Source organism: Alligator sinensis, unplaced genomic scaffold, assembly GCF_000455745.1.
Source record: "Alligator sinensis unplaced genomic scaffold, ASM45574v1 scaffold433_1, whole genome shotgun sequence".
Lineage (NCBI taxonomy): Eukaryota > Metazoa > Chordata > Crocodylia > Alligatoridae > Alligator > Alligator sinensis.
Window position 1 is genome coordinate 786,076 of NW_005842502.1, and position 11,604 is coordinate 797,679.

The window sequence follows — 11,604 nt, forward strand, 5'->3', positions numbered from 1 at the left end:
CAAAAGGAAAAGAGCCGCAGGCCAATACTAGACCCCAGATGGGTGAAACAGCAGCTCCTTCTCAAAGGATTTACAGATGGAAATAACTAAACAGAGTCTTTTGGGGTAAGGGTGGAAGTCTTTCTTGTGGGATTGGTCCATGTGCCTGCCCACCTATCTGTTGACCTATAGCAGCAGATGTACCAAAGGCCAAAGGCAAGGCAGCTCCATTGCCAACATCCTGGGGCTTGTTGCTGGGTCCTCGCTCATCCCTGGGCCAAATGGGCCATTCTTGGAGGATCTTCTGCAAGGGTCAAGCACACAAGGTGCTACTGGCCCCACCATTCCCTGAGTACAACCCCTGCCACCAAGCTCCCCATCCTATCCCATCATAGGAGCAGGGGCTACCTCCATCACCATCAGTGTGGCATACAACGTACCAGCAGGGCTCGCCAGAGCCAGAAGAGCATAACCGTGCTCAGTGCTCTCATTATGCTCTCAGCCAGCTGCTGCCTGCTCTGCCCAGTTGTGATAGCTCAGTAGTGTAAGCTTCCTGCAGGTGGAACCAGGCAAATCCCATGCATAGGAAGGACTACCTGGAATATTGGCTTAGAGGGATCTTGGCAGAACTGCTGCCTTGCAGTGGGACCCATGCGTACTTCCCATTACTCCCACCCTACTACACTGGCAAGCATCAGCCATCTCTTCAGTTCATGTCATTAAGCCCTACAAGCACACTCTGGGCTTGGTTGACTGCTGCATGATGGTATATGACTGTGGCGCCCACATGCATGCTCAGCATTCAGCTCATGGCCTGAGATGCCACACAACTGTCCCTGAGCCTCAGAGAATGGTAAAGAATGTGGAACATGGCTGGCCAATGCTCACTGCCCTGCTGGCACAGGTGGTCTTCAGGGAGCAGCCTCTGCATGTGAGAGGGGTGTTCCTTACCTGGGCAGTAGCAGCGCAGCACCCCTGGCTGTATTAAAGATGCAGGCACTGATATCTGATCAAACAGACAGCTGTAGTTACTGTTAGCCTCTTGCCATGGGCCAGTGATCAGGACTTTCACTCCCCCCTGCAAGGGAAGGAAGAGAGGACACAGCATTACAAAAGGAGCCCTCCCTGGGTGCACATGCACTTGCCTTGGAACTTGGGGCCAGAAGAAGAAGAGCACCAAAGCAGGGAAGCAGTATCCTTGCACCAAGCTGATGAACAGTTTTTGCTCTCAGTAGTGTTGCCCAGCCACCAGAAAAGTCCTCTGCCATAGACACTGCTCTTGGGCAATGCTGCCCTTCCATGGCCTTAAGCCTTTGTAGCGTGGTATCCACAGAGCTGTGAGGCCTTTGAAAACTTACACCAGGCCCCCTTCCTGCCCTTCCGCCTCCTAGCCCCTCTCCAGCATGTACAGCTTGGCACTTTATTGCACTACCTTGGGCCCAATTCAGCCCTGCCCTACCAGCCTGCCCCCAGGGACATCCATTGTTGCACTCTGACAGCAGCTTGCCTGCAGAGAGAAAGTAAGAACAAGTGGCCAACTGGGGAAGGTGCCCAGAGGTTATGTGATGGGACCAGTCCCTCTCATCATAGGTGTTGTAGCAGCCAGCACCAGTGCCAACATTTCAGAAACCCAAAGGTAACTTCCCTGCAAGAAGCTTTGTGAACCAAGAGTTACAATCTGAAAGTTAAGACACAAAAATCCACCTCCCGACTTGGGAGTCTGTTCTGTTTGACTGTCTCTCCAGGGAATGCTGTGGGTTTTTTCTAGATTTGCAGCACCAGATTTCTAGGTCTCTGAATGTGGAGTTCAGCAGAAAGGACTAATGGCAAACATGCTACCCAGAACCCTCAGTGCTATGGGGATTGCAAGGTCTTTGGTGAGTACACGGCATGGCCCTGCAGCAGAATACCATCTCTGTCTCTCCCCAAACTCTGCTATCTGACAATTTGGTTACCATGGTCACTGCAAAGGGCAGGCACCTCTGCCCCATCTCTCCAGGTAATCCTGAGTTGTAACCTGAGCTGGATACATTCCTGAGGGAGGGGGGAAACCTGCTTCCTCTGCCTATGTGACTGGCCACACCTGGGCAGGGGGCTTAAACTCCCTATTGTTCTAAGCAATGCCAACATGACTGGGAACGACTGCTACAAACCTAGCATGGGCACTGCAGACATATTGTTACATTTCTGCTCCATGCAGAGTGACTGTATAATAAAGCAGGCGAAGCAGTTTCTTCAATAAATTGACGGCTGATGAACTATGGAAAGGAGTTCTGGCAAACACCGCTTCGAGACCAAAGACAGGAAGAGGAAAGTGGACAAAGAGAAGAGTGAAGAAGGATCTCAAGTAAGGGGGCTAAAGACCCTGCCAGTCTACCCAGCAACCAGTGATGCATTTCAAATTGGTTGGCTGGCAGCCAACAGTTGCTGGCCTTCAATGGATCAGGTAAATGAGGTCATAAGGGCTATATAAGTCAAGGACTGCCCAGGATGAGGAGCAGTAGCCGTAATGAAAACTCATGAGAAAAGCTGGACCATCTGAAATTCTCTCTCTCTCAAAACTTATGATCAATGAACTGTTTGCCTCCAGAGGGAATCTCCATCTGCCTCTGGATGATATTTATGAGTAAGCTACCTGAGATCTAACTAGATATATAGTTTGCAGTGACTCAGATGCATGATCAAAGGCTACCATGCCACTGTTTGCTCTAAGGTATTTCTCTGATATTGCTCTACCCTGTACCCGATTCCAAACCACTCCTTGTAACCAATAAAGTTCTCCTTTGTACCTAGTGTGGGAGACTTATTGGGAGAGGGTCTAGATTATGCCTCGGGGTTCCCTTGGTTCGGCTGACTAAGGGAGACCACTATTTGTGCTTCAGACTGAGGGATGCACCCCGAGTTCTTGTAGTGGGTCAAGTACCCTCAAGGACTACTAGATGTGTGTTTCCCAGAGGGCACAGGTCCATGATCATTCCAGACTGGGTGGTGGCAGCATTACCCCCAGGGTTGTGGGTGGGCTCTAGGAAGGGGGTCAGCCAGACGTAAAGTGCCCCCAGGGAGGCACTTGGAGCCTGGAAGGTAGTTGGGTGCAGTGTGGTGGGTGGCTCAACACAGGAGCACCCCATATTGGCCCATCACAGGCCCTACTTTCCCATCCCAGGCTCAGTAACCCTCAAGTGTATTCTGGCATGAAAAGAATATACCTGGTGTCAGTAGAAGTGAGGTGGCTGGAGCAGGGGACAGGGAAGGAAAGTAAAGAGGCAAAAGAATTCTACCACCTGTCCCAGCAGGACTGAAAATGTGCCTACGGCACCAGCCCCCATCCAGGACTCACCATACACAGATCCTGTTTGCTGAGTCCAATTCACTGTGCTATCAAGCAATGGCAAGGTTCAGCTCCACTTGCAAGCAGTGACAGTGACATCCAGTTAGGGTTGTTTGAAATGTTGATGGACGTTTCATTTCGAAGCTGTTTCGACCTCGAAACAGCGAAATCAAAATGAAACAAAACGAGGGCGCTCAAAACATTTTGAAAGTTTTGAAACTAGGCTTGCTTGCAGCTAACAGAAACTAAGAAGAGGGAGAGGGGAAGAGGGGGAAGGACTTCTCTAATATTGATATCTAACTCCCAGTTCAATTCCCCAGCTCTCTGATCACTTTCCCCAGCTATTCCGGGGGGGGGAGGGCGGGCAGGCCCCTGATCTACGTGCGGGGTTTCAGCAGGCTGCTGCTGCAGATTGGGGCCAGCGGCAGCCCCTCTGCTCAGCTTGTGCCAAGCACTGGGAAGACTGCGGTGCTACCACTGGCCCCAGCCTGCAGCGGCAGCCTGCTGAAACCTGGCATGCAGATCAGGGGCCTGTACCCCACAGGAAGAGCTGGGGGAAGTGAACCAGGGGCTGAAGAATTGAGCTGGGGGATGGGGAATTGAACTGGAAGCTAGAGGAATGTTCGGGTCCCTGAACATTTCCCCAGTTCCGGATTCAATTCCCAGCTCCCCAATCTTTCCTCCAGCTCTCCGATTGCTTCCTCCAGCTTTTCCCAAGGGGCACAAGCCCCTTGATGATGTGGGATGACAGCAGGCTGCTGCTGCCAGCTGCTGATGGCAGTGGCTCTGGACTATTTCCCCTGAAATCCTGTGCACAAATCTGGGGGCCTGCACCCCCCCCCGGAAGAGCTGAGGGAATGATCAGACACCTGGGGAATTAAACTGGGTGCTATGGCTTACAGGTGGATCCACCCCAGCTCATGGACAGCATGCGGCATCCTGCCAAGCCATGCTGCACCTGCGCCATGGGGCAGCTGCCACGTAGGTGCCAGGTGGGGTGGGTGATCCCCGCTACCCTGCGGGGCTCTGCCATGAGCCCCCAGAGGCCCCAGTCATTGCTGCCAGAGCCAGAGAGTGCAAGGTTTGTTTGGTGGCTTTTAAAGCTCTGGAATCACCAGCTCAGAGCATGCGATGATAGCATGCTGCTGCTGCCAACTGGGGCCAGCGCCAGCACCCAAATCTCCCCAGCGCAGCCTGCACTGAGTGCCGGGAAGAACCCAGCACTGGTGCTGGCCCCAGCCAGCAGCAGCAGCCTGCTGTCATCCTGCACACAGATCTGGGGGCCTGTGCCCCCCAGGAGGGCTGTGGGGCTGTGCTGGACTCCTCCCAGAGGAAGCAGGCCCCCAGATTTGCGTGCAGGAAGGCAGCATGCTGCCACTGCCAGCAAGCGATACGAGTTTTGCTTTGAACAGTTTGAGGTGCAGTTTCAAAAACCCCCTGCACCTATCTCCTTGAAACTTGGCAGACTTCATGCCCTTAGAAGGAGCTACCATCCCTGCAATGTTCATCCAAATCAGGCGTGAAATGACAAAGTTATAGGCATTTTCATGATTTCTCATTATAGCCTATGGACGAAACGTTTAAACACATCGAAACAGTGTTGAAACAGCGAAAAAGTTTCGACAAAATGAAACGGAACAGTGCTTTGAAACAGCGAAACAAAACACTGTCCTTTCGAAACGGCAAAACAGAAGTCAAAACAAAATGGTGCTGTTTCGCACAGCCCTACATCCAGTGGCCAATTAGTACATTGCAAGAGGCACTCACTGCAGCTAAGAGCTGGGCAGTCAGATCTATCCAAGGGACATGTCTGGCCAGCAGAGCTCCCATGGATCCCAGTGCAAGCCCATCAAGTGCAGACTTTGTTATGAAGGCCAGGCAGACTGGACCAGAGTCAGGTTTGGAAAAACAATACTTTTCAGCATACAACACAGCATTTTTCTTTGAGGTGGCTCAGATGGGCATGCTTTAGCTGAGTGCTAGTGAAAGTGATGCAGCTGTACATCCTTCCAGTTGGATGGCTTACCCAGCACCTTACCCGTGGCAAGCTGTTTGGGGGAGTTATATGGTTGCATGTTTGTGCTGGAGCCCCATATTGCAGCCTGGGGCCTAAGTACTCCACAATAGGTACACTAAGGCTGCTCTGTAGGCACAGATGAAGGCACTCATTTACACAGTACCCCCAACAACTCCAGCTGTCTTATATGCCAGTATGGCTTAGAGCAGGGTTGTGTGAACCAGAAACTGTCTTCTGTTGCTTGGACATCTGAGGCTCTTGTATACAAAACATTCTCAGCCTCAAGAAGAAAGTGCAGGGGTATTTGAATTTGATCTTTGCTTCCTGGGAAGTCTGAAGTTTCAGGAAGATCAGCAGCTCTGGAGTGTTCAAATGATCAGTCGTCCAAAGGGTTTATTCTGCAAGCCATCCATCTTTGCAAGAAAATGACACAAGGACTGCTGCAAAACTGAAAGCTGCCAGGCTTCCTGTACAACTAAAACCTGCTCCCTGACCAGCAGAGCAGCATGCTGAGGCTTCTGTGCAGTAACATGCATGGATTCATGAAATCTTTTCCTTGGATATCTCCTCTCTCAATACTAGCATGTCCTAGCTCAGACAGATTAGCACTTTTCCCTCTTTCCTGGCTTTGGGTGTAAGACAGCAACAAGCAGGATCTCAGTAGCTGCTTTATATTAGCAGAAGATCAAGAGAGGCCCTGCCTCTAGGGTAGACTGTGCACAGCTGCCTGCTGTCAAGGCCAGGCACTTATGACCCACTCTGTTGACAATCCAATGACTCTGGATTCTGCTGAACAGGGAAACAAAGCTGGACATCGGTGCCTCCATTTGGGAAGCATGCCCCAGCTCTACCCAGCACAGTAGGGATCAGAAAAAGCCCCCTGAAAGCAAAGAACCTCCACCAAGTTACCTGATGCGCAGGGAGGCTAGTAAATCTACCCTGCCTTCTGCATGACTTCAAACTAATAATAACTATGTATATTTCCCAAAGAGAAACCTTTTTTCACTGCTCCGGTGCTGCCCTCTGGTGGCAAACTGCAACAGAGGCCCTAAGGCTGGAAATGGGAGCTCAGTTACTGGTGTTTTCCCCTCTCTAAATGTCGTTGGATGGGAGGATTCTTCTCATTTTGTCTCTGCTATTTGTTCCTCTGGCTGTTGGGCCTGCCATGGCAGACACTTTGGCGGTCTTCTTCATGGATTTTGCAAAGTCAGTTTGGGTGGAGAGAAATTTAGAAAGAAAGAATTCATTGCTGAAAAGGAGCAAGAGCTTACCCTGACACAGGGCCGCCACCTTCTGGTGTTTTTCAAAGGTCTTCGTCTTTGCTGTGGAGCAGGTTCTGAAACATCTGTTGGGACCTGTGAGAGGGTGCTTAGTGTGCCTGTCACTTTACAAGGGTGCAGGTGTGGAGGGTGCAGGTGTGGCAGTGGACAATCAGAGAGTCACCTGACTAGAAGGGAGCCGGGTTTGAAGCATATAACCCCAGGACCTGAGCTAGCTAAGGAGTCTAGCCCTGAAAGCCACGGGGAGATGAGCTCCTGGGTAACATCTGAGCTGGGGGTAAGCAACTCTGGTGGTTTGTGGAAGGGAGGTAAGGAGATCCCAGTAGGCTTAGAAGGAAGAGAGGGGCCAGAGGACCAGAGAGCCCAGATGTTTGTAACTCAGGAGGGGGCCAGTGTCAGCAAGGCCAGGGAGCCCAGAGGTCTATAGCCCAGGAGGGGAAAATGTCAATAAGGCCAGGGAGCCCAAAGGTCTCACTAGCCCAGGAACGGGATCAGGGTTCAGAGATGGGCTGAAGGGTGAGGAGGGCCATAGTCAGAGACTGGCCAGGCCAGGGGAACCCAGGAGTCTCCAGTGGCCTAGGAGCAGGGCCAGGGCCCAGAGAGAGGGGCCAAAGACTAGGGGTTACAGCCAGAGGATGCTAGCAAATCTGAGAGGGCCAAGGAGACCCTAGCCCAGGAGGGATGAGGACTGGAGCTGGAAGCCTGTATCCCAGGAGGGGTACATCACACGGACTGAATTTCATCTATGGAGGCATGAACGTGGTGAAAGGGGTGGTTGGATACACATAACGAGCCCTTAGAGCAATGAGCAGCTCATAAGGAAATCTTACTTAAGAAACCATGGGGCAGCCTCCCTTTTCTGAAAGTAACATTTCATCAAAGCATAGCAGGTGGGAAGGGGAGAGTGCCCAAAGAGAGACAGACTAGACAAGGGCTGAGGGGGGCTCCAGGGGTGGCAGTCATACCCCTGGAGTTGAACCTTGTTACAGGCCCTGATGCCCCCTGAATGCCCAGTGTGCACATGGTTCCCATAGGGATTTGCCTGGCTCTCCAGGTTCCCAGAGTAACCAGCCAGGGCAACTTCAGCCATTTTCCAAGTGATCATACCAAGGCCCTTGACTGATGTGCCAGGAGGGCTAGTGTATGTTGGAATGGCAGAGAGAGATATCAGAGGATTTTTAACTCAGCTACAATAATGAGACCAATCCGTTTATTTAAATGGGAAGTCACCTGCCCTAGACTGCAGCAGGCTCTCTGCACTGCTTATTCCTCTGCTATCATACAGAGCTACAGCTGAACTGGACAATATTGCCATGCAGAGAAGTATAGCTGCTTTCCCAGATGCCAGAACTCACTTCCATACAAGCAGGAACTGCAGACCATATGGTGCAACAGAACTGAAGCAGCTGCAGAAGTGCTCAGCCATCCCAGGGTGCCTGTATTGGCCTGCAATTCCAGCATGTCATAGCAGACTCGATTGAGTCTCCCAGAGTGTGGTAATTATTGTGCTCCAGTAGCCTTGTGCGTCTCGTGTATCAGCATCCCCACACTTCAAAATGGTGGCAGAAGCACTTGAAATAAAGCTCATCAAACAAACTAGAGTTCAAGCTCTCCCGCCTCTATTTTTGAAGCACAGGGACACTGATACATGAGACACTGTGGGTGCTTTAATTAGAGTGACTCTTAGAGCCAGTCTAATTAAGGCACCGCCCCGCCCCCAAACATATGTAAAAGAGTCCCCAGGTTCTAAGAGTCCCCAAGGGCCACAGGAAGAACTTGTTTAGGAGAGGCAGACAATTTGTCTTGCAGCTTTTCTGATCCTTTTGAGAGTTTAAAATGAAAATTCATTTCTACACTACTGTTGATGTGACGTGCACAGTACAGACTACTTTACTGCCGTGTTTACAGCAGCTAGGAGATAGGAAAAGGAACAAGGACAGGTGTAAATCACACCAGAAAGGCTGGTATCAGGGGCCTGTTCTGGCAAACAGAGTATTTGGGGCCCAACACAAGGACTGCACAGCACACCTGTCTGTGTCACATCAGAAACACCTGCATACAATGAGGAGCAAACTGCCAACTTCTACCATTGCCAAGGGAACCTCCACAGAACCTAGCCTTGGAGCCTTCCCTAATGCCCTCAGACACACTATCAGATGGCATTTGTGACAATGTGCAGGAATCCCTGAGCTGTCTGAGCTCCATTACCTGGGCAGAAATGTGTGACAGCAACAGACTCTTTCTAATGGGTCCTAAATGGGTCATTATAAATGGATCAATGTCAATATGGCAGAAGGTTTTTGAGTGGAGTCCCACAAGGGTCTGTCCTAGGCTCAGTGCTGTTTGACATGTTTATTAATGATCTGGATGTTGGCAGAGAGCTTACTGAGCAAGTCTGCAGATGATATGAAACTGGGAAGGACTATGAACACATTGGAGGACAGGAGCACAATTCAGAAGGGCCCTGACAGATTGAAAAGCTCAGCTGAACCTAATAGGATGAAGTTCAATGCTGACAAATACAAGGTGTTACACCTCAGGAAGAATAATAAAAAAACAAATACAAAATGGGTGATACCTGAAAAAAGGACTATGGAGAAGGACCTGGTAGTCTTGGCTGATCACAAACTTTATATGAGACTGCAGTGTGATACAGCCACACAAAAGGCAAGTGTGGTTTTGGGATGCTGTAACAGGAAACCTTTGTCCTGTTACTGGGGAAAGCTGCAAGATGAACAAAACCTGCCAAGGCCTTTAAAAGCAGGGTTTTGTGACCCAAAGTAGTAAGAGCTCAGGAAAAGAAACGCACCTCAAAGGACAGACAAAAATGCCACTCGGAAGAAGTCCTGTGTGGCAGGCAGCAAGGGAAAAGAAACAGGGTACCTGCAATCCCTAGCAGCACTGGTACAGGTGGATTGGACCCCAGCAGAGACTGTAGCAAAAGGGAGACGGCTGGCAAGACTGAAAGGACTGGTGAGAAACTCGCTGTGCTTAGGCTGAGCTACAGGACTGCCTGATCAGAAGGGGAGGCATTTATTAGCATAAACGTTTCACCCTCAGGCCAGAAGCGGGACTCTAGCCCTGTCTGGGAAAGGTGAAGAGCTCCCAGGCAGGCTACTGTGGAATTTAGTGTCTCAATAAGGGGAACCACGGTGAACAAGAGCGAAGAAGCCTTCTCTGTGTTGTGAGTTCACCCAGGGGTTGAAGACTTGAGTTCATATTGTTTTTTGGGTGTATACCCAAAAGACCCATATTTTGTTATGATTAGGACCACTGGAGGACTGGAAACAACTGCAAAGAGAAGGCAAGGGGGCCGCTTAGGGCCAAAGGGAGAGGAGTGGGCACAATGAGGGCTGGGAAGGCCCAGAGAGAGTTTAAACACTTTGGCCGCGTCCACACAAGTGTGGACATTTGTTTCCCCGGGGATAAGAAACAGTGGCACACCTTGTGCCACCACTAGTTGTCCCCAGGGCACACCTGTGCCACACACCCTCTGGTGTGTGGCAGGTTACCCTGGGTGGGGTAGTGGAGGCTTGGGTCAACACTGGGCTGGCCCCAGCAGCTTTACCTGGTGTCATGGGGGCTTCCTGGGGCTGCAGCAGCGGCGATCCTGCCACTCAGAGCCTGGCCAGCAGCTGGAGTGCAGCTCTGGCCGGCCAGGCTCCAGTTTTGAGCGGTGTGTACTGCCCTCACAGGTGCCACCCTGGTTGGTTTTTTGCACAGATTTTTTTGACCCATAGATATCCAAGGGTCAAACAATAAAATAAACCCCACACTGCTTCCCTGCAGCACGGGGTACAGCTGAATGTGCGGCATGTGGCACCACAGACTATGACCATGCTCATCTGGATGTGATCTTTGAGGGCAAATGGTCAGACAGGCAAAAGTTAATCTGCTGAGAAACAAGGGCCCAGACTCAGGCTGAGGCTTAAAGCCCCAGCTCAACAGCTGCTGCTGAAAAGCCCAGGCCAGAATGAGGCTGAAGGCAGAGTTAACAGGCCAAAACCCATGGGGTTGAAGTCCAGACAGATGCGGCTTGCTGTGCCAGGCAGCTGTGGAGATATTCCAGCAAACTGACACCCACAAAGCATGGGTACAAGTACTGATCAGTTAGAAGTGGTCCATATTAGCCTGTCATATGGCAGTGTCAGGGTTATTTGTAAGATTAGCATGTGACAAAGTAGGTTGTTGCTTGTGTATGAGATAATCCATGGCCAGTTTCATAAATGCAGTTAGTGTAGGCGCCACCTGACTGAAGTAGGGCCTTGGGCCCTGGCAGGCATTTCTCTCCTGTTCTAGAAAGTTCCACAGCTCCTCAGAAGCACTGCCCTATTGGGGGTTTCATGGCGCTGAGGGGGAGATGATCTTTTGGCGAGGCATACAGACTGTGTGCTGGGTTGAGGCCAAGCTGCACACAGGATGGGAACCAGCTGGGTTGGAAAGATACATGACTGGCTGAAATATCATAGCGTCCACAACTGACCATTCATACCTTCTTGCGACCTTCAAACTGCTCCTGCTCTGCAGGGGAATGCCCAGCACACACTTTCTGGCATTAGCGTCCTGTTTAACATCTTCATCAGCGACTTGGACGAGGGGGTGGAAAGCATGCTGTCCAAGTTTGCTGATAACACTAAGATGTGGGGCGAGGTGGACACACTTGAAGGGAGAGAGAAGCTGCAACTAGATTTAGACAGACTACAAAAAGTGGGCAGACGAGAATAGGATGGGGTTCAACGGAGACAAATGCAGGGTGCTGCACCTGGGGAGAAGGAATCCACAGCATACATACAGGCTGGGGAGTTCCCTCTTGAAAGCAGAGGCGGAAAGGGATCTTGGAGTCATTATTGACTCCAAGATGAACACGAGCCACCAATGCCAGACCTCAGCCAGCAAGGCCAGCCATACCGTGTAATGCATCCAAAGGTGCATCTCAAGCCCGTCCAGAGAGGTGATCCTCCCCTTCTATGCGACTTTGGTCAGGCCACAGTTGGAGTACT

General features: G+C 51.0%; 1 protein-coding gene across 1 annotated transcript in view; it reads right to left on the reverse strand.

Annotated features, from left to right (window-relative positions):
- CAMTA1 (calmodulin binding transcription activator 1) overlaps window positions 1–11,604 on the reverse strand; it is a 160,498-nt gene that overhangs the window by 103,914 nt on the left and 44,980 nt on the right. Inside the window, exon 4 of the mRNA XM_025213014.1 lies at window positions 931–1,057. Coding sequence (XP_025068799.1) covers window positions 931–1,057 — 127 coding nt within the window. The remainder of the gene's footprint in view (window positions 1–930; window positions 1,058–11,604) is intronic.